Source organism: Cydia splendana, chromosome 18 (assembly GCF_910591565.1).
Source record: "Cydia splendana chromosome 18, ilCydSple1.2, whole genome shotgun sequence".
NCBI lineage: Eukaryota > Metazoa > Arthropoda > Insecta > Lepidoptera > Tortricidae > Cydia > Cydia splendana.
The window spans coordinates 2,155,809-2,179,413 of record NC_085977.1 but is presented as its reverse complement, the minus strand read 5'-3'; the positions used below and the strand labels follow the sequence as shown (position 1 = coordinate 2,179,413).

Here is a 23,605-nt window from a genome sequence, read left to right as displayed (position 1 = left end):
AAAAAACAAAAAAAAAAAGCAAAAAAAAAACGGTCACCCATCCAAATACCGACGTTGCTTAACTTTGGTCAAAAATCACGTTTGTTGTATGGGAGCCCCATTTAAATCTTTATTTTATTCTGTTTTTAATATTTGTTGTTATAGCGGCAACAGAAATACATCATCTGTGAAAATTTCAACTGTCTACCTATCACGGTTCGTGAGATACAGCCTGGTGACAGACGGACGGACGGACGGACAGCGAAGTCTTAGTAATAGGGTCCCGTTTTACCCTTTGGGTACGGAACCCTAAAAAGCGCGGGAACGTCCGATGAGTTGGCGGCATTTTTAAACAATAATTAATTTTAAAGGCGCTATACAGGCTTTTTCTATTGCTACATCTGTAAATAACTTTGTAAATATAATTAGGAGTGTAAATAAATATATATAAAGTGTAAATAAATATGGGGAGGAACTCTAAAAAGCGGAAAAAGAAAAATGGTGAGAATGGTGACATGGACGTTGTCTCAGGAGATGAAAGTACTGATTTCAGTTCGGTGAAGTCATTAGAAATGGAAAGTGATAAGTACGCTATATTTAAAGTACCTAACTATTCAAGAACTTATCCCGAAAATGGCGGTAACTTTGAATACATCGTCTTCCTGGAAAGCTCCGTCTCGGAACAACCCATTGGGAACCGAGACATGATGTCGCTGTCCAATTGTATTAAAAGGTACAACAAAGGAGTGAAACAATTACTTCGAATTAATAAATACAAAATTGGAGTGATCTTCGAACGGCCCGGGCAGGCTAATGCCGCCTTGGCAAATAAAAACTTTCTGGAGCAATATAAATTTATAGCCTCCATACCAGCGGCGGCCAGTGAGGTGACTGGTGTCATCTTACATGTGCCCACGAACCTGTCTAATGCGCAGATTTATTCAGCAATATCGTCATCTAAAAATATTGTGTGTGTGCGACGGTTCATGCGAAAGGTGAACAATGATGGACGCATTACTGAAGAGCCCACTAAGACTGTTTCGATAACTTTCTCTTGTCCAGTACTACCTGACAGCGTGGACCTCAATAGTTGGCGCTTTGAGCTTCGGCCGTACATCCCGCCGGTGAAGCAGTGCCTTCGCTGCTTAAGGTATGGACATATTGCTAAATTCTGCAAAAATGAGCTGCGCTGCTCCATATGCCAAGATAATCACAAATTTACTGAATGCCAAATTGACCCAAAATCTGCCAAATGTGTCCACTGCTCTGGAAATCACATTTCAATTTCAACAACTTGTCCTGTCAAACAACAAAAAATTAATGAGAATAAAATAGAAGTAGAGAAGAAAACACAAAAGTTCACAGATCTCTTTAATAGCACTAAATTTCCAAAATTAAACTCGAGACCAGACAACATAAGTTCTATCATAAGTTCTGACACGGTTATGAATTTATTAATCGAAGCGGTAGTCAAAATCATTAGTTTAAATAAAGGCAATGAAAAACCAATTTGTAATCAAAGTATTAAAGACATTCTCCTAGAAACCATTACCAAAAAGAAAGCAAGTAAATAATTTATTGAGTTAAAGATTTTAAGTCAACATAATACCAAATACTATACTATGCTAGTCTAATTAAATATTAATTCTAAAATTAAAACTATTCTCATTTATTTGTCATAATATTTATGGATAACATAATAAATATTATGCAATGGAATGCACAGAGTTTAGTCAGTAATAGATTAGCATTAACCAATTTTCTATATAACAACAATATTCACATAGCTATTATTTCTGAGACCTGGCTAAAGCCACATCAAAATTTTTATATTCGAGGGTACAGAGTTGAGAGGAATGATACAGGTAATAAGCATAACGGTGTAGCTATTTTACTTCATAATAGTATTACTTACTCTAGGTTGGTAACAAAATTTGATAATTCTATGCAAAATATCGGTGTTCGCATTTCTATAGGTAATAAAGAAATAAGCATAATTAGTTTCTACAGCCCTACTAATTGTACTCCTGTCTTCAACAAAAAAAAATTTGATACATTAATTAAATCTATTCCGGAGCCAATGGTTTTTGCTGGTGACTTCAATGCCCATCACATCTCATGGGGTTGCAATTCTACTGCACCACGAGGTAGAGATATTCTAGAAGTTATTGAGGATAACAATCTTGTGATTCTGAATGATGGTCGTCCTACTACTGTAGGCTCTCTGACTTGGCGTCCCAATGCTCTTGATTTGTCTCTAGTTAGTCCATCCTTAGCATTATCTTGTGACTGGTCCGTCCATGATGATCCACTTGGAAGTTATCATCTTCCTGTAATAATAAATTACACATTAGATAGCTTGATTGGTAATAATCCTGTTCAAAATAATTTGCTTCAGTGTCAACAGTTTCCAAATTATAATTTAGTAGATTGGGAAAAATATCAAGATAAAACAGATTCTTTGCTGTCTGACTTTAATATTTCATCTCATACTCCTTTAATAGCATATACTTTATTTTGTGAAATTCTCCATTGTGCCATTAAATCATCTTTACCATCAGTACCATCCCGTCACAATTTTCCACTTAATTCATTATCTTCTAGGAAATCAAAGAGAAAGTTTCCTTTACCATGGTGGAATTCAAAGTGTTCTGAAGTTGTAAAAAATTCAAAAGATGCTTATATTAAGTTCAAAACTGATCCTTCTGAGCAAACTTATTTAGAATTTAAACGTTTGCAAGCACTTAAAAAACTTACATTAAAGCAGGAAAGAATCAAGAGCTGGGCATCATTATGTAACTCGTTTCATCGTTGTACTCCTCTCTCTGTCATCTGGAAATACATGCGCAAATTTAATAGATCTTATATACCTAACCATAGTCGTGATGATAGTTGGGTGTTGAAGTTCTTGCAAAAATATACCCCAGATCATGTTTCTAATAGTTTCAGTTTTGATTCCTGGGCAGATGTATCCAACTCTAATAATTTCTTTTTAATTCAACCATTTACATTGCAAGAGTTGAAATCTGCTGTTAACACTAGAAAGGATAGTGCTTTTGGTTTAGATGGCATTCCCTATAAAATGATTAAGAACCTAAAGGAAAATGGTTTGTTAATATTATTAAATATCTATAATTATCTTTGGGATAACAATGAAATTCCCTCGTTTTGGAAAACTGATTGCTTGGTTCCCATTCTCAAACCTGACAAACCAAGTTTAAATGAAGATTCATATCGTCCTATAGCTCTTACATCTTGTATTGGAAAAATATTTGAACAACTTTTGAAACATAGGCTAGAGTTTTTTGTAGAAAAGCATCAAATATTACCATCAAACCAATTTGGTTTTCGTAGAGGCCATTCATCTATAGAAAGTATTTGTCAGCTTCAGCTTGATATTCAAAATAGTCTAGGTCATGGACACTCACTAGTTTCTGTTTTCTTTGACATAGCAGGGGCCTTCAATAGTGTTAACATTGATATTCTATCCATTGAGCTTAAGTCAATTGGGTTACCAAAGAAATTGATACAATGGATCACCAATTTCTTATCTGACAGAAAAGTTTTTGTTAAGCATAATGGTCATCTTTATGGTCCTAGACTTGCCTCTGTAGGGGTATGTCAAGGAGGAATTTTGTCTCCATTAATTTTTATATTGTACATACGACGTTTGAATTTAATTTTGGGACCAGAAGTTAAAAATTTACAGTTTGCAGATGATTTGGTTGTTTATTCCAGTGGTAGTAACATAGTTAACTTGGTGACCATTATTAATAATGCTTTACAAAAGTTATTACAATATTTCTCATATTTATCTCTTAGTGTCAATCCTCTCAAATCAAAACTTCTCGTTTTTGGAAAAAACAGTTCATCAGTTCCTAGTGTTCTTTATAATAATGTTGTTATTCAAATTTCGCTTGAAACGAAGTTTTTAGGTGTTATATTCACTCATAATTTATCCTGGAAGAAATATATTGATCATATAGTTAAAAAATCCAACAAAGCTCTTAATGTCTTAAGATCTTTAACTTCAACCTATTGGGGCTCAGATCCCAAAATATTACTTCTTTTATATAAATCTATGATTCGTAGTCATTTTGAGTATGGTTTCTTTTGCTTTGCTGATAATAATAAATATGTAGATATTTTAGATAAGTTACAAAACAAATGTATGCGTGTGATAACAGGTGCATTTAAGAGCACGCCAATAAATGCTTTGCAAGTCGAGTGCAATCTTCCTCCTATCGCTATTAGATTGAATTATTTGAAAGAAAAATATATATTGAAATTGTATTCTCAAAATAGACAATTTTTGTCTAACCTTTTAGCTCCTTCTGAGTCGCTTCGAAACACTTTGTATATTCTTCAAAATGCGGTTGAATTAGTTCATTTATTTGACAGTTGCAATATTCACAAGTCCTCTACTCGAGTGTTACCATGTTACGAAGGCAATTTTGATAGTAAATTCCCTGAAGTTGACATTTTTATTGACAATGAATTGTCTTCTAAAGAAGAAGTTTATAGCAAATTATCTGCATGGAATGATCATCATTTGATATACACTGATGGATCTAAAATTGATTATAATGTTTCTTTTGCCTTAGGGGTCATCCATTAATTACGTCACACGAATTTCTAGGTTTTTTGACCCCTCCCCCCCCCTTGTCACATTTGGTCACATTTGGCAAACCCCTCCCCCCTAGTGTGACGTCACATTTTTTCTACGAAATCGCCAAATCGAATTAAGTAAGTACCTAAGTATTATTAATATTTTATCAAAATATTTTTGACGATATAAATATTAGTAATTTTATAATATAACCCAAAAGTGCTTAGGAAAGAAAATTAAAAGAATAAAAACGATTATCGTTTTAAAAACTTGTTATTTAAATGTACAGCGAATAAAATAATTAAAAAAAAAAAATCGGTTACTGATGAAGTTAAAGTGACGTCACAAAGTTTGTGTCTCCCCCCTCCCCCATGTCACAATATGTCACATTTTCTTGACCCCCTCCCTCCCCCTAAACGTGTGACGTAATTAATGGATGACCCCTTATTTGATAGCACTGTGGGTAGAGGTCTAGGGTATAAGTTAGATAAGAACTGTAGTATATATTCAGCAGAGGCTATTGCCATTCTTGCAGCTCTAAAGCATGTTAAGCATCAAAATCAAGGATTTCGAAAATGGCTTATAGTAAGTGACAGTATGAGTGTGCTCAAAAATTTACAAAATCATAAATTTCATGCTAAAACGAATTATATAATTTTTCTTATTAAAGTGTTATGGGTTGATCTTTTTTATGAAGGTATTACTGTAAGCTTCATGTGGGTTCCGTCCCATATTGGGGTAGTAGGAAATGAACGTGCTGACTTTTTGGCTAAATCAATTAATGTTTCAAATACTGTAAATTCATATTTTAATGTTGCGTTACCTTATACAGATCTTATTCCAGTTTTGAAACATAGGATGACTAGAAAATGGATGACACATTGGAACCATGCTATTCAAGTAGATAATAAGGGATTGTGGTATGCTACATTTAAAGTAAAAGTTAATAGTCGGCCATGGTTTTGTAAAAGTAATTTTTATGTTAATAGAAAATTTTATTCCATTATTATGCGTCTTCGTTTTGGTCATTGTCGATTAAACTTTCATTTGTATCGTCTTAAAATGGTTGATAGTCCGAAATGCTCACATTGTAATCTAAATGAAGAAACCATATCTCACATTATTTTTGACTGCCCATCCTTTGGCATTCAGCGCCTTGTGCTATTGGATGAATTATTACTTATCTTTGAGCGTTCAGAGTGTATCCCGCGTAACATTACAGACTTAATTGTAAATAAATGTACATATTTGCCATTGTATAAATATATAGTTAGCACTGTTGGTGAAATATAGGATAATGAATTTGTAAATTAGTTGTTTTGACTTGGTACGAGTTTAATTTTGAATCCTCACAGATTAATCTCTGTGAGGAGTATACATTTTTTTGTATGATCTGGAAGTAACTTGAAATTCTAATTTCTACTGGATTTGAAGAAATACCTAGATATGGTAACCCTGATATTGACAAGGTAATCTACTAAACTGAAGCACAGATTAATAAATAGTTACTACGTAACAGATACTTCATTCCCAAACAAAAGCAAAAATACCTACGCTATAATAGCCTACAGAACCTTAATAATAATACCTACTGCTCAGGACAAGAAGAAATGTACCATAATTACGCGCACAAAGAGTCGAGACTGTGTTGCCCGCCGTTCGAGTCACGTGCCAACGCGTCATCGTAAGAATGCGCTAGGGTTGTAGCTACCATACCTATGATGATTATTGTAATAAAACCAATGTTGCGAATCAAATATTTTTTAGTTTTAATATAATGATTTATAATTTTTTCACTTCTCCGAATTCTCTGTTATTACAATTTTATAAGTAGTTGAAAATATCCTAAATCGCGTAAATAATTTTAATAAATATTCAGGAGCAAAGCAACGGACAATCGACGGTTTTTAAAAGTTGTAATACGGTGCTACCAGGCCGATTAATTATTACGTCGTCAAAGTTATTTAATAATACTTTTTCTAACCCTTCAATATAATTATTAAACTTTCAGGTGGGACCTTTAGCCCGCCATAAAAAGATGAATTTTTATTATAGGCTTTTTCCTTTGTTTTTTTTGACTTTTTCACCCATCTACTGCACAATAATTACGTGGTTTCGGCATTTCGAAGCATAAGCGCGGGAAACGCGCGGTGCAATGCGGTACGAGCGCTGAGGCGGGCGTTCGGCGGCCCTCTGTCGGTTGTATCGTCGACGATACGCCGAGCGGTAGGCATATAGCGCGTGGCCTTGAGCGTGTGACGGAGGCCTGACTGAAGACTTATTATTGGACTGGACAATATATAAAACAATCTATTGAAGACAAATATACTGAAGACATATTTATTGGATTTGACTTATGGAAAAAAAACGGAAGACTTTAGAACTAAAATGACTTATGAAAGTTAATTTCACCGAAGACTAGGCAGTATGGCCTTTGGTCTTAGCCTGTCCAGAAAGGACGAATAAAAAAAAAAAATTTGGCTTGGCTGTCAATAGTGTCAATGTCACATCAATCCCGGCCCGGCCGTCGACGCATGGTTGTAAAAACAAACCTATAATTAGCCCACGAAACTTAAATTAAATGCGTCACAGTGATTAATTAATTAGATGTATAGAACGCAGCGCTAAGAATTTTAACCGGCGCCTAAAATGCTAGTGAAGGTTAAGTACCGCAGTTTTAATCGATATAGCGAAACTTGTTCATGTTTTTTTACGCTCGAATGATCTATGAATTACGAAACCGGCTCCTCCGTTGCCGAATGCAGTCCGCAGTCCGTGCGTGAAAGTCTGTCTGTGTTGTCGTTGTTTTCCTAATTTTTTGCTGTACGTGCAAATACTTAACCAAACGATTTGTACTTTTAATTTTTACTGTATTTAATAATTGTCACTAGTGTTTTTAGTACTGTGTATGTGATACTAGTTATTTTTAATTCAAATAAAGACATAATGTAATGCTGCCAATTTTTAGTGCGGCCTTGCCAATTGCCAAATTAATGCGCTGTTTTCCCTTTCATTTATCTTGGACTTAAATAAATACATAATAATAATAGTTTTTCGGTCATGCCCAGTCGTAGTACCATATTTTTTAAATTTATTTCATAATATTAGGACTAAAAACCAATGCGTATTTATTATTTTACCAATATAATATTTAACATTTTTTTTGTTAAAAAAAGAAATTACCTTTAGATTTATTTAAAAAAAATTTGTTCCTTTAGTTTTAAGCAATTATCACATTATTGCAGATTCGGTTGTGACAACAGCATGTTAACTTAACCAGTTTAAGGTTTTTATATTACTGTATTTTTTGTTACAGATTTATTTTTATTTTCTATTACAGGATGAACTATGGAAATTGAGCATGCGGTAAATGTGAAGCTCCTATTCTTCGCTCAATCCAAAGAATTGGCAGGCATCAAGGAGACTTCCATCCTATTGCCAAAGAAGATCAGCTACCAACAGCTTCTAAACATTATCACAGAAAACTATAATCTCCAGGCTATAAAGAATAATATATTGTTGGCGAAAAACGAGGAAGTCTGTGACGAAAGTGTTGATATTGAGATCAACGAGAGAGATCATATTGCTGTGATACCACCACTAAGTGGGGGCTAATCTGATCATAGTTTACATATCCACAACTCAGCATTCTAAAAAAGTCCAGGCTCTTTTCAGTAATCTAAACATAGTTGAGTTATCATGGATCATTTAAAGTTGACGGTGGATAAGTTATCGGTGGATGCGGTGAGCGAGCAGGTGGTAGATGACAGCTGCGGTGCAGTGTCTATCTTTGTTGGAACTACTAGAGATAATTTTGAAGGCAAAAAGGTAAGTTTCATTCAAGCACACACTTGATTTATACAAATATTACATTAGCCCCCTGTTTCCTACTCATATTATTATTTAATAAATAGTGTACAGTACATACACTGTATTATCATTAAGCAGAAATGCATTGTATTATCATTAAGGTGTGTTCTCCTAATAAAAGTAATAAATATTGCATTGTCATCAGAAAACTTACACACGTGTTGTAATATTATACCTAGACTAGAACATTCACAGCATTATTTCCAATAGTTGACTTTTAAATCATTAACATAAAAAGTGGATAATGTGGTGTAATAACAATAACAAGTTGACGAAAACAATCAATTGAGTCTATGTTTTCTTCAATGCGAATTCAACCTTGATGTTTGCAAAGAGCATACAATAACAATACAACCACAGAATAAGTAATAGTATGTATAAGTAGTAGTAGTAGAGTTATTGAAGTGAAAACGGCGGCGCTGTGCACTTATTGTGATGGGGAAAAAATGTTAAACTCGCGACACGTCACGTGACCGTAAGATTCGTCACGTAAAACGGACACGTGACCTGATCGAAAAACTGTTACAATGTCATTGAGTTTTCACTTCTGCCGGCACTCCCGGAGTGCAACCCGTTGTTTTTTTTTTCATAAAAAATAAATAAACTCAAACTCAAAATATACTTTATTCATGTAGGCCTAGCAACAAGCTCTTATGAATAGTAATTAATCCCAATCTAAATCTATTTAAAGTTAAGAACAGGTTTAAAATAAACAACAGGCTCTTGCTTAGCCCATTTTGAATCCTTATATACTATTAATAAAGTTGAAAATCCAAATTTAACAAATTGCTATTGATGCAAGTGCTGCAACTAGAGTACGAGGCATACGAGCCGATGGCGCTAAAAGCCACACAAGCCAAAGATACCTAGCTAGCTCATTCAACTTTGAACCCTACCGCAATATCCATAAAGTCTAAAATCGACGTTTAACAAGTTGTTGTTCGTGTCGCTGGTGCTGCGACTGGTCTCATTCAACTTTGAACCCTAAAATATTGCCTATAAAGTTAAAATTTCAAGTTTAACAAGTTGCTATTGACAGGTGCTGCGACTAGAGTACGAGGCATACGAGCCTATGGCGCTGAAAGCCATGAAGGCCATCTGTGACGAAGTAAGGAGCAAATGGAGTGCTGTACATAGCATAGCTATATATCATAGGTAAGTAATGTGGCTAAACGACCCACTTTGTCGTTTGCCATAAGGACGAGATTTGCTTGTATCTTTATACGAATAACCTGTCAAAGCGACCTTATGGCAAGCGACAAAGTGAGACGTTTCGCCGGCCGTGTACACAAATGTTAAACAATATAAAAAGGTGAAGAACTAATGCCTTTGTCTTAAGCAGTTGTTCCTAACCCGTGATATTGTTATCCTCTAGCATATAGTCTGTATCTTTAGGTATTTAAATAAAAGTAAACAAAATCTACCTTCATATGGCTCCTTAACCCAGTTGAGGGTAGATGAAACCATTATATGATCAAATAATATAGGTTAAAGTCAGGTCGTTCATTGACAGATCCAGGCGGTTTTGTATTTGGTTGGTTAACCAATAAATGTTAAAACTACCCGAAAATTTACAAATTGTTTGTTTACATTTATTTAATAGCTAAAGATACAGAGTATACCTATACCTATCTCCATGTTTAACATGTCTTGTAGCGATACCTAATGTGTGTTTGCAAGCTTAATTATCAGTACCATCGCCCGCACTGTTAACTGTACATCGGTGGACTTATGCCTTCTGTAATAATGTCTACCGATGTACAGTTAGGAGTGTTGCTGTTTGTACACATCGGTTTGCGTCTCTTGTATATTATCTAGTCAGCCATCTTTATAAAGGTTTATAAATGGCTGGCAGACTGCAATTTAAAACGCAATCGGACCACTATTTTATTAAATAACTTCTTTCTATTTAGTAAAATTAGGTTTGAATTACGTACAGGAGTATAATATATTAAGTCCTTAAAAAATACATAAAGTAGACTTTTTAAACTTCATGACATTCAAATTCGAACTTTACATCTATCCAATTAAGAGTTAATTTTGAATGCTCAGCTACGGAAATAAGGCATAATTGTATGTGTTGTCATATTATTGAAAAAGAGGATGTTGCTTGTTTGTTGGATGGTCGGCATTGCCGGCGATCACGGTCCGCCGCTCCGTTTGATTGCTGCACGCAATCGTCAATTTGGTAATAAGTAACATTGTGCCTCTTAACACAGGCACAGTGTAAAAAGTAACAGTGGACCGACGTCTTTTATATTTGCGTCGGCATTTACGCACAAGAACACATTACGGTCACAGACTTTTACACAACTGCCCAAAAATTACAAACATTTCAAATAAGACAGGCACGTAAGTAGTACCGAGCTACTAACAATGGCGATGTATGCAGCTCGGGTGCGCGCGTTTGAGTACGTAAATATGTAATGTCATCATCATCAATATTTGAGAGCTATGCTCTTGTCGGTGGAGTAATCGTCACTCTTCTCTTTGCTGGGCCAGCCTTTTAACTCCCTCGTATGTCACGACAGACACTATATTTTTTATTTGGCTGATATATGTGAGCCTGGGCCTTCCTCTGCGTCTTTTCCCCTCCATCTTGCCCTCCAGGATGTTTAAAAGAATCTGTCGTCTTGCCCCTTCCGTTATTAGCTATCGTGTCTACAGATGCAGTGGCGGACTTGCACTGTTTCCGAGATGCCCGAAATAAATATATCAATAAAAATACAAGAATGACTCGTTTAAAGGTGTAAGATTGAGTAAACATTTAAATTTGAATTCTCCTAGCATGTTTATTTCATATCATTATGTTATTGTTGTGTTGGAGTGATAAGATTGTGACGTCATGTGATAACAGCATCTTCTGCTTGTTTTTGGAGATAAAAGCTGACACACTAGGTGTATAAAAGTTATTATGAGTAGGTATATTAAGCAAAAGTGATAGTAATTGTTTACTGTGGTATAATCTATCACCTTTTACTGCATATTAATAAGTCGGGGTAAAACTGAAACCGTTAACTTTTCAGAATTTTCGTAAGGTTATCCTATAGATAGGTTAGGTTAGATTTGTTTTATGGCATTCCTGAAAAGTCACGCGTTTCTGAACCATTCAAGTTATGACTAACGAAAATGCGGACAAACAATACATTATGACTTGAAACTTTTTGGGAAACAATAGAGACCCTAATAATTCATTTAGGCTATAACCGCTATAACGCGGCTATTTTTACTGAGATACTTGAGATCTGGGAAATATATTATAAATAATAACATAATCTTAACTGACCATAACAGAATGCAATTATTAGGCCAATTAGGTTAAAAAATTTGACAGTTTTCAGCGTGGAGAATGGTACAGTAAGCACCCTAACTTAAGTACCCACGCCACGTCAGGCGTGGCTCACTCCGCGATTTTGTCGTGTCGCTACAAGTACATGCGGTCCACACCAATTTTGGTGTCTAGCCATAGTAGTGCCGCGCTCCGTTACGTAACGGACGCCTGCTCGCGCTTGGCTTGCGCCACCTTGCGGTCCTAGGTATCTGTCGTAATAGACGCGTTTTGTTAGAGAGTGAACCTTTTGTGCCTAGTACCACAGTACATATAATAAAGAGTACTAACTAGTACTATTATTTGTGACGTTCCACGCGAAAAGGCGGCTGGCAATTACGTCGCATAGCACCGCATTACTATTGGAGCGGCGTTAATAATAGCGTAAGCGCCAACCGCCATAAGGTACCTTTACCCGTGGGATGTCATATTTATTCTGTGACCTCGTCGCCATTCTAGCAGTATAGAGGTGGAAGAGTGGATTATGTTAGGGCAACTCGAGGTACAGTCTTCAAACTAACAATACTACACAGATATGCATTAACTGACCTCGCGGGTTAGCCATAATGCCAATAATATTCCATTGATATGCAATGACTTTATCTTATACAATACTTATGTAAAATAAGACGTACTGACATATCTGAGCTGAAACTAATCAGTTGTGTTTGACGTTATCGACAGTTTTATATGACATAAGCCAGATAGTGATCAAACTAGTGACCAGTTTTTTTCTTAAACTTTACCTCTATTATAAATGAAAATATAATGTAAATAAATATTTAGGGATAATCTTTACACTGGGCGGGTCACGTCTGCCGCTTGGATAGGTGGGCTAGTATAGCCACCAAGTGGATGCCACAAAAGAAGCGCGGACGTGGCAGGCCCAGACGGGGATGGCGGGACGACTTAGCGCCACTTGCTCCATCCTACCAACCCGGGGTTAATCGGTTAAACCGGTAACCCAGTGTAAAATTGTAGGTACTGGTAACCATGGTAACTCCAGGTTTAACCGGTTAACCCCGGGTTAACTACCCGTCTTTTTCCAACTGTCTTAATAAAAGAGGGACGGGTAGTCTATCTCGCCGCGAGATACTGTCGCGCCAATCATGTGCTAGCCCTGCAGGAGGATCAATGTACGACATTATTTGTGGTTAGTGATCTTACTTTAAACAAAACATGTTTAAGGCCAGAGCACACCGGCTGCGTTTGCGCAGACGTGCACGTGCGCTAAAATGTTTACAAATACACACGCATGACACGCACACGTCACGCAAGCGGTGTGCCGTCTCTATTAAGGAACTGTATATTACCAGGGGTGCGAAACACCTCTCTTCGGGCAAACTCGGCTCCGTTCGGCTCAGCATTGCTCCGAGCAATTATTATACAGGTAACACACTATCGCACCGCACCGCGACCTTGGTGTGTCGCACCCATAACTGAGAGCGAGAAACAGATATCTCTTGCTCGCTCTCACTTATGGGTGCGACGCATCAAGGTAGCGGTGCGGTGCGATAGTGTGTTACCACTATTAGGGTTGCCACAACTTAACGTCCCTTTGCGTGCACGACCACAGATAAGATAATGGCTTGAATTTTGACAACCCTAAATAGCCGTAAGGGATAGTGCATTATATTGGAAAGGGACAGCATGATTCGACCCGCTGTCAAAGTTCGGTTTTGTAGGAAGTTTCCTTTCTGTACGGTAGTACTATTATTGACCGAAGCGAAGCGAAGGTCTACGTTTTGACTCGGGCATTTTGCTTTCGTATGTCCGGATGTTCTCCTCTACAGGTCGCAATTCTTAACCGATTCTCGTGAAATTTTGTGACCGAATTTTATGACTAAATAAAAAATTTTTGTCAATCCGGTTTTTGGAAATTTTTAAAAATGGCGGAGTCGTGATACCTGGCGCCTAAACAAATAGTCGTATCGATATCATAAGACTTTTTTCTTTTTGAAACATGTTTACAGAGTTAATAGCAAAAAATGCAGAAAAAAATTATCGCTGGTTTAGGCGGTATTTAGATATTTAATTTTAACTAATTTTAATTTGAGAAGGAGTAGCTAAATTTCGTCAACCCATTTAAGAACTATTTGGCTCAGTTTGTAAACGTTCGCTTTTTCTGTTTGCACAGAGGGTCTGGGTTCGATCCCCAGTAATTGTATGCTGGGCTGGGATATTATAACTTTTTGTATTTTTTTACACATAAATTTCGTATTGTTTTTCTTTAATTTACTATACACCGTGTTTTTATTGAATTCCGTTAACTTCGGGGTATAGTTAAGTACGTTTATAAGAACTAAATGGCATAGTTAATTTTCAAAAAAAAATTTTTTTTTTGTTTTCTTTTTTGTTTTTTTTTTTTGTTTAAAAAGTAAGTAAATGTAGCATATAGCGTTGTTGTAACACGGGCATTACATTTAACTCAACCAAACAATTGAAATCTGTGACATATCAATGTCATTTCGTACATCAATCGACCGAGATTGTACTTAAGTGTAGCAAATGTATGAACTCATTCTAAACACTAATCAATATGTAAGCCGGCCCTAAGGCAAGTGTACACGCTTGTAGAGGCCTTATAGTAAAAAAATAAATTATGGATTATCTCCGAAATGGACTTAATTAGAACATCGGTGTCTTTGAGAAAGTTACTTGATTTAAGCTCAGGAATGCACCCTTGAAATTAATGGAAATCAAAAAAAACACGGTGTATTTAAAGCTCTTAGCACCATGTTATTTCAAGCTCTGCTCGCGAGGTCTACAGCTCACAGAGCCACTAGTTTATTCTGTGATATTACAACGCGCACGTGCACATCTACACACACGCACCCGGTGTGCACAGGCCTTTAAAACCATTCAGTGACGTTCCGCTCTTAACCCACCTTATCGCGACTTGTGTTGTAAGGGTCGTTATCTTTGTTTATTACTGTATCAGATATAGAACCCAAGGCGAGAGGTCAACTCAACACTGTAACTTAAACGAGTCTGTGGCTAAATAACCGGGTTATTTATTGTGTACTGTACAAAATACACGAGTTATTTATATCGTGGTAAAACAAGAATTGGCGCAGGCGATTTTACAAAACCGACTGCCATATAACTTTGTTAACTTAAACGTGAAAATAGTATTCATCGAAATTATACTCTGTATCTTTAGGTAGGTACTTAAATAAAAGTAAACAAATAATTTGTACATTTTCGGGTAGTTATAACATTTATTGATTAACCAACCAAATACAAAACCACCTGGATCTGTCACTGAACGACCTGACTTTAACCTACATTATTTGATCATGTAATGTTTTCAATTTCATGCTTAAGAAGCCATTTGAGGGTAGATTTTGTTTACTCTTTTTTAAATACCTAAAGATACAGACTATAGTCTGGAGCATGAATCTAGTACAACTGGATCAGGCATGAGGGGTGAGGGGAAATGACTGAACAGGATAGTCTTATGTATCTTTCAGTAGGAGTAGCAGCGAAAGCGCTATTATTGTTTGTCCTTGTCACAGTCTCACACTTTTTTTATCCCCCACCGTAAATTTAGTATGGATTATAGTAAATAAACTCGACCAATCAGTGTCGCATTGCGTACGTTTTGTCCCTCACGGACGCACGCGTATAGCACATCTATAGGAACCTTCCATCTCGTATGGTCTGGAGTCATCACGATATACATTATTATACAGGAAGTCGGTTGGCAATACTTTAGTCTTTTTCTTGATTATACAATTACTGATATTCACAATTGTCCCCAGATTAGGCAACGTCCCTACCCGCGAAGCGTCCGTAATCATCGCAGTCTCCAGCCCGCACCGGCGCGACTCGCTCGACGCTGTCTCACTCTGCATCGAGCTGTTAAAGGCGAAGGTGCCTGTGTGGAAGCGAGAGGTGTACGCGGACGCGGCGCCGGCCTGGAAGGAGAACCGAGAATGTGCGTGGAGTACCCATCATACTAATAACAGTTGCAATGGACAAAATGGCCAGAAAGTTTAACCCTTTACCATGCTAAGGGCCACTTGCACCATTCACTAACCCGGGGTTAACCCTGAAGTTACCATGGTTACCAGTGCAATTTGACACTGGGTTAATGGTTTAACCGGTTAACCCCGGGTTAGTGGGTTGGTGCAAGTGGCGCTAAGGGATATATATTTCCCACATACGGCAATTCAAACATGTCGTCTATTTTCTATGAGTAAGACTGACATTGTCACTTTTGAAATGTCAGCCTGGTAAAGGGTTAATAACCGTTTGGTATTTTCTAACAACGATTGTCACTACGCTAGGCCACCTAGTGTAGGCATAGAAATACAAATGTAATAATATATTACATTTTACATAATATTCATAATAATACATATACTTCGTAAAGTCGCGAGTCGTGATATAACTTGAGCAATTTTAGTAATAGTTGGACGTCATAATATGACAATAAAGTAGGGTTCCTTATGAATAACAAAAGACTAGCTAATTAGCTATACATACAGTCGCCATCATATATATCGGAGCGACCGATGTGCTCACAAATATCTGAACACGCCTCTATTGTCAAGACGTTAGAGTGCGTGTTCAGATATTTCCGAGCGCCTCGGCTGCTCCGATATATATGATGGCAACTGTACATAAATATGTTGTACGCTTAGCGTTATTATTGTCTATTAAGAGAAGTACATTTGAATATGTTGTATGGTTCATACAGCTATTACATATATACTATAGGTACTATAAGTATGTATTTGTATAAATAAAAGACCTTTTGTTTGCTATATACATAGCATGCTATTAGCGATTTTCCCATGCTACATATGTAGCATTACGTTGTATTTTAATTACTTTAGTAGTAAATTTTACTATTTTTATGGTGATATAGGTTCGAATTTAATAATTATTTACCTACTGAACAAAGTAGAACATATTTTTTGTAATTGTTGCACTGGTTGTTTTATTATTAGTAGATGAAATATTTTGAAATAAATTCTTTGTTGTTTACGTGTTTTGTATTTTTATTTAGAGTTGTACTTATTGTACCTACCCTAAAATGATGTTTTCCATTAAATTCATTTGCCTTTAGGTAATAGACTGAGGATCATATTTCATACTGCGTATTAAGTTGTTATTCAATGTAACAGTAGGTACCTACATAGCAATTATTTACCAATGGAGTAAAGAGAAAACACACTCGGATTCAGCTGTTCATATTTGGTTGAAAAATAGTAGTGCAGCAGGTAAATAAATAGATAAGTACGTGACTACTTGCGTAGGAGCAGTTTACGTCACCTTGTATTTTTTGAAGATCCCTTATGTTATATGTCTCTGAACTTACTTTGGTATGTCCGGCAGTTCATAGTAGACATTCAAACTTACAAATACCTACGTGGCATATGCGTAGTAGCATTGTTTAGGAATGCTCGAATGTGATGTGGACTAGCTATAATATTGACACCATTATTATATGCTGTATACAGCGTAGGTTTTACATTACTGTAGAAGGTTATATAAGCATAAAGTATAACAAGGAACCGCTTCCTTTGCACCTTATTCAACAAATAAATAATAATCTAAGTATTACTTTTAGGTACTTAGATATGACCTTTACTTTTTGTTATATCAAGTCAGATTAGTAATATACAAGTATAGGCACCGTCAGTCGATACATGGAGGTAAAACAAGTTTCAGTTGTCTACTGTACCCACCCGAAATAAAAAACATAGGTGAATCAAATGGCTACAATTTTGGTGTTTGCCTACAGCTTAAGTTCCGTTTGTGGCGGTCCCACACTGGCTGTAATATAACATCGTGAGACAGGGGCAATACACCTAATTATTATACGACCAGGAAAATAGGCTCTATTGTCTTTAACCCTTTAACAGGAATAAAGGTGTCAGAAACTGCAAAAAACCCTATAACTTCTGAATAATGTTCAATATCATTGTGGGAAATATATTCCCTCTGACTTATAAATTGAACCTTATCACTTCTGTATAGAGTTCAATACCACGTGGGAAATATATTCCCTCTGCCTTATAAATTGAACCCTATCACTTCTGAATAGTTCAATATCATTGTGGGAAATATATTCCCTCTGCCTTAGAAAGGGGTAACTTGTAATAATAAGTACTTGTTTTATTTTTGCAGGTGACCCAACGCCACCCTCGCCTCCAGAGGCAGTGGATAAAAACCTTATCCAAATCAACGTGTCCACAGAAGAGCTGCAGAAACGTATACAGAACTTCATCGAGAGGAAGAGAGAACAGGTAAATATGGGAAAATGAATTATTTCTTGTGAGAAAACAGTAAACATTTTCTTAGGGTCACTTGCACCACTCAGTAACCCGGGGTTAACCGATTAAACGTGGAGTTACCATGGTTACTAGTACAATTTCACAGTGGGTTAACGGTTTAACCGGTTAGTGGGATGGTGCAAGTGGCGCTTAGAAAAAAATGTTGAAACACATAAGTAAATGCCCAATAATGGCTTGGGCTTTTAACTAACACAAAAATGCACACACGGTAAACTGAATTTCTATAAAACCGAGAAACTTCTTTTTCCACTGACTCCGGTCCTGGGTAGCTTGGGTAGCCCCCTCCCACCTCATCTCCAATACATCCAGCTCATCTCTTGTTGATCTCAATACATGTTTTAGGTGAACATAAGCAACATCCACGACTTCATACCCGGTGTAGAGGAGAGCGAGACGGAAGATACATGTGCAAGGGTGCGCACACAATTTGTGAAGAGGAGTGACTCTAAGGGACATTTAAAAAGTAACTATAACCATTATATGTATGGATCAACTTTGTTGCTACTTAACCCTTTACCAGGCTCAGGGATATACAGGGTGGAAAGGCACGACGATCCTTCCCGGAAGTATTAGGTCGTTTAAGTGATACAGAGACTATTGGTAATGGTAAGAATCGTTAATTGAGTAAAAAATAAAAATTGCAAAAATACTACTTTTTAACTGTGGTGATAACCCTATAGCATGTGCACATGACGGCTAGATTAAGGATCTCCGTCGGGAAAGCTCGGGACTTTACACTTTTTTCCGATCGTTGACAGTATCGCAATGATGTATGAATGACGCATAAATGTCAAATAAATCAAATGCATGCAAAAATATTACAAACAATTTTATTACTTTCTTAGATAATTACTTTTTTCCAATATTTAATACTATCTTCTTTTCACATACGGTGTTCAAATGTACCTCCGTGTATTACAACGCCGCCGCAGCCCGTACCCGAGTATGTCGATGCACATGCGATATAGTGTATGCTCTTCGTCATTTATCCTCGCAGAAAGCACCAATTAGCCTTTGTCTCATTTCGTCCGCAGTTTCACATTCCGTTTGGTTTGGTACACCATATCTTTTACACAGCCCCACAAATTTAAATAGCCACGAGCAATACGAGCATCTAACATTTTTATTTGAAGAATATGACATTCAATAAGTATAGTTCAATGAAAATTTAATTTCAAACATCAGACGTCTTGTCTATTTCCTACCACGCAAGAAGGTTTGTTAGTTTGGTATTGAAGAAGTATTTAATCTTGATTTATTCTTAGTATTTCATTTTTGCATGTTCATTTGGTGCAACTAACACAACCTACTTGTTATTTTTAATTATTTTAGATAGTTTCCAATTATTCGAAAATAATTTTGTGAAACGTGTTAAGAAACTAAAACCTTTTTATCAGTCAAGGAAACCAGAGATATTTATAAGACGATTGCGTACTTTTGAGTGGTTGTCAATGTCACCATTTGAACTGTCGTTGTAAACAATGTTGTGGTTAGTATTATTAATATTAAGGAATAACATAACTATTTCATTCAAGTATTGAACAAGTGGAACCACTAAGAAAGCGAAAATCCTGCAATGATTCTTACCGTGCTGTAAGCAGACCTAAAAATGGTTAGATGGCAACAAATTAGCATAATTTCCTGTCGAATACTGATTGTTTACAAGTAAGTTCATTGACCCTGTCACCTGTTAGGGTTAGAACAAAGTAGTTTTTTGCGTGGATGTTTAAAAGGTCATAATTTAGAAACGGTTGCCCATATTAACATAGTTTCTATGGAGAAAATATAGAGCTTAGGCTAAACTATCTCCCATTTCCGGAAAGGATCGTCGTGCCTTTCCACCCTGTATATTTCCCACATGCGGCACTTCAAACATGTGTTCTATTTTCGATGAGTAAGACTGACATTCGATTGTCATTTTTGAAATGTCTGACCTGGTTAATTTTGCCCCGTAAGCCAGGCGACAATGCTGGGCCAGGCGACAAACTGAATGTTTCACATATTTCAATAATTTTACTCAAAAACAATCCTTATTTACCAGTCCGCAAGGTCCACAACGAATGGGGCCCGCAAACGGTCTCCTCCCCTCCCCAACCCGCACCCCTGCCGGGCGCCATCGCAGAAAGGGTCCTTAATATAGAGAAGTTCCTCAATATGGGGCCTGTGGCGCCCGACATCTACAGGCGCCTGAAGGAGATGGAAGATAGAATAGCGCAGCTGCAGGCCATATCGCCGGAGTATGCGGACTTTTGGGTGAGTGAGACAGCTATATATGTATAAGAACGGGTCCTCAGCGTAGAAAAGTTCCTCAATATGGGGCCTGTGGCGCCCGACATCTACAGGCGCCTGATGGAGATGGAAGATAGAATAGCGCAGCTGCAGGCCATATCGCCGGAGTATACGGATTTCTGGGTGAGATATGATTACGTTTTCAATTTACATACATCAATACATATTATAAAACAAAGTCCCCCGCCGCGTCTGTCTGTATGTTCGCGATAAACTCGAAAACTACTATATTCACGCGTTTTTCTTTCTTTCAGAAAACGCAAAAGGAGAGCGAGCAAAAACCAACCGTCGACTTCATCTACTCGGCGGACGATATCGCTCGAAAGATAGAGCAGCTCGAAAAAATGGAGGACACGTGAAGTACCTACATTTGTGCCTTTCTCAACCAAAAGGATACTTATTTTCGGTTGTCAATAAGGCACTATTTCCATATAGCTTCTATTTGAAATCAACCTTATGGACAGCTGTCAAAGTGGTACCTTTTGGTTGAAAACGTCACATTTATACAATTACAAGAATTTAATTTTTGTAACTAGCTTTGATCGCCGCGCCGGCTGTACTTTCACTGCTTTCAATATTCATCTGTAGCCGTACCGCGAGTTGACACTTGACGTTTACGTTAGCGATTGCATAAACTCGATCCATCTCGCTCGCAGTGATGTAATTGGTGCGATAAAGAGGGAATGCGATCGAGTTCAAGCCGTCGCTAACGTAAATGTCACATACCAACTCGATATCGAGACGTTCTTATTAAGTCTTTAAGTATAGAATTAAAGTTAGACCAAGATAAGTCTGCAACGATTTTGATAGCACACGCAGGGCATGTGTTATTTATACGTCATAATTTCATAGAAGTTTGACATTTAAAATAACACTTACACTGCGAACTATCTAAATCGTTGCAGACTTATCTTGGTCCAACTCTAGGCTTGAGACCTTATAATTAGGCTATAAAACACTAGGGCATCTAGTTTAAGTTTCTAATGTATTTAAAAATATGGCGGCGAAGAGCTGGCGGCTACCTCGCACAACGTATCAGCATTGCGATACAGCGAGGAAATGCCGCCAGCATCCTTGGTACAATGCCTCAAGGGCCTATTTTAGATTTAAGCTAGTTATTAATTTCGTTTAGTAGTACCACTGTATATATATTTTAAAAATATAAGTTCATTGGATAAGTACAAATCCAGACTGATTACATGTAGTGTCAGCCCACGCAGTGCAAGTGTCATTTATACGTCACAATTTCATAGAAGTTTGACGATTAAAATAACACTTGCACTGCGTGGGCTATCAAATCCGCTGCAGACTATTCTTGGTCTGACTCAATGAGGTAAAAAATAAAAGAAGGTAAAATTGTCTTACCTATCTATATTTCACGTTTTATTTACAAATTCATTTTAACATCAAACCATATTATATAATGGTGTCACCCCATTATATAGTGTACCATCGCTCGCACCGTTACCCCTTTGACCACTAAAGACTTCAGCTACTGCCCAATATCAACCTCCGTTAGGGGTCGTCCAGAAATCATGTGCCTATATATTTGGCCTATTTTTGACCCCCCTCCCCCTTGGTGATTTGAACGCCCCCCTGCCACAAGATCACGTGATAATTATGATGCGGGTACCCTTAGACGCTAAGCAATCAAGGCCATGGCGCCGATGCGAGCTTTTATTATTAATGTTTTTATTGGGTAATTACGCATATAAAATAGAACGGATTATTTGATATGATTAAATTTTTGAGTAATATTGTTGTTTTTGGCTTTCCCGCTTTGAAAAAAAAAATCACCTGATTTCTATGACCCCGGGGCTCCCCCATCGTGATCAATCATGATATTTTTCTTACCCCACCCCCCCTCTAAACGATCACATGATTTCTGGACGACCCCTTATCAACGATAGGTGCCGTTCAAAGGGTTAACTGACAATTCGTAAACCTATCTAAGGCCCAAGATACACTTGTAAGTTTTACTTACGTAAGTAGGGACACAGCTATACTACAGAATGAGAGATTAATATCGTTATCTCATTCTAACAAATAGCTTTGTCCCTACTTACGTAAGTAAAACTTACAAGTGTATCTCGGGCCTAACAGTCAGTATCTAATACAGATGTAGTGGATAATTATTTTCCATCGTATTTTCACGGAAACGTACGAACGTGTCTTGCTATTTCAGTCAGTATCGGTACAAAAACTACTGGCATTGACTGAAGTAGCATGACAAATACGAACGTTTCCGAGAAATTACGATGGAAAACAATTATGCACTACATATGTATAATTATAGTGACGGCCAAAGTGGCCACATCAATACATTGTAAAACACCTTTGACAAAAATAAAATAGTAGAAAATAAATGATGGCGCGACAAAGGGGCTATTCATAAATTACGTCATTTCAAATTAGGGGGGGGGGGGGGGTCTGGACATCGGATGACGGTAGCATGAAGTAGGAGGAAATGGGGTCATTTGATGCATGATTTTTGGATGATTATAGGGGGGGGGGGGTCCAAAATCGTCAAAAATCGATGACGTAATTTATGGACAGCCCCTTTCTACGTAACTGTCACATTTTAGATGTAAAACGCTTAAACATGGCAACAATTTAATATGGATTTTTTTCAGTTCCATTTTATTTAATTTCTACTATTTTATGTCGCACTATACGATATATTTCGTAATTTTGGTTGACACTACTTGATACTGACCGTACTAACCTATTGCACAAAAAATCTTGCCCATATTCTTACAACGTACACTAGCAGAAGTAAATACACGGTCAATGTACTCAAAAATATCTGAACACAAGACAATTAGGTTTATGCACAGACATTTTTTTAAAGTCTCTTCTGCTGCTGATGTCCATTACAAATTAACAATTCGCTGCCCCAATATTACAGGGTTCTATGTTACATTTTCAAGATAGTTGAAATTCGACTTAATGTCACTATGACATTGTTCAAATTTCAGTTCGATAAAAGTGAAACATAGAACCCTATAATATTGGGGCAACGAAATATAAAATGTATAGTCTCGTCATGTTAAAATGATCGTGATCTTAAATGCATAGTGATGGATGCAGACTACGCGACATAAACATATAATTTTATGCATTTAACGGTTAAAAAGGACCTTACGGTGGTGGTGTTTAAAAAATAAAATAAAATTACTTAGTACGGATTAAATTTGATAAATAGATGACAGCAAATATCAT

General features: G+C 36.9%; 3 protein-coding genes and 1 long non-coding RNA gene across 5 annotated transcripts; 3 read left to right on the top strand and 1 right to left on the bottom strand.

Annotated features, from left to right (window-relative positions):
* Positions 1-107: 107 nt before the first annotated feature.
* Positions 108-1,553, top strand: LOC134799183 (uncharacterized). Its single transcript, XM_063771576.1, has one exon. The coding sequence runs from the start codon at positions 444-446 to the stop codon at positions 1,551-1,553; it is 1,110 nt and encodes a 369-aa protein (XP_063627646.1). The 5' UTR covers positions 108-443.
* An 83-nt stretch (positions 1,554-1,636) lies between these two features.
* LOC134799181 (uncharacterized) lies at positions 1,637-4,415 on the bottom strand. Its single transcript, XR_010145348.1, has 3 exons — positions 4,301-4,415; positions 2,737-2,811; positions 1,637-2,309 (listed from the first exon to the last, which is right to left on the bottom strand). It is a non-coding gene; the product is annotated as an uncharacterized LOC134799181 (long non-coding RNA).
* Positions 4,416-7,101: 2,686 nt separating this feature from the next.
* On the top strand, positions 7,102-8,203 carry LOC134799358 (molybdopterin synthase sulfur carrier subunit). 2 transcript variants are annotated; one of them, XM_063771768.1, is made up of 2 exons: positions 7,102-7,249; positions 7,929-8,203. In XM_063771768.1, the coding sequence occupies exon 2, from the start codon at positions 7,937-7,939 to the stop codon at positions 8,201-8,203; it is 267 nt and encodes an 88-aa protein (XP_063627838.1). In that variant the 5' UTR covers positions 7,102-7,249; positions 7,929-7,936. The 2 variants fall into 2 exon arrangements, with proteins under 2 accessions (XP_063627838.1, XP_063627837.1); XM_063771767.1 differs by lacking the exon at positions 7,102-7,249 and adding an exon at positions 7,296-7,411.
* Positions 8,204-8,287: 84 nt separating this feature from the next.
* LOC134799348 (molybdopterin synthase catalytic subunit) lies at positions 8,288-20,766 on the top strand. The gene is made up of 7 exons (XM_063771755.1): positions 8,288-8,416; positions 9,498-9,613; positions 15,551-15,726; positions 17,928-18,046; positions 18,437-18,557; positions 20,136-20,368; positions 20,650-20,766. The coding sequence occupies exons 1-7, from the start codon at positions 8,288-8,290 to the stop codon at positions 20,740-20,742; spliced, it is 987 nt and encodes a 328-aa protein (XP_063627825.1). The 3' UTR covers positions 20,743-20,766.
* Positions 20,767-23,605: the final 2,839 nt, after the last annotated feature.

Bases quoted from the DNA above. Each gene is read 5' to 3' on its own strand.
- LOC134799358 (XM_063771768.1), top strand. From the start codon at position 7,937: ATGGAAATTGAGCATGCGGTAAATGTGAAGCTCCTATTCTTCGCTCAA.
- LOC134799183 (XM_063771576.1), top strand. From the start codon at position 444: ATGGGGAGGAACTCTAAAAAGCGGAAAAAGAAAAATGGTGAGAATGGT.
- LOC134799348 (XM_063771755.1), top strand. From the start codon at position 8,288: ATGGATCATTTAAAGTTGACGGTGGATAAGTTATCGGTGGATGCGGTG. The intron at 9,614-15,550 runs GTAAGTAATGTG...AATTGTCCCCAG, and splicing joins AGCATAGCTATATATCATAG to ATTAGGCAACGTCCCTACCC. The intron at 18,558-20,135 runs GTAACTATAACC...CTTATTTACCAG, and splicing joins CTCTAAGGGACATTTAAAAA to TCCGCAAGGTCCACAACGAA.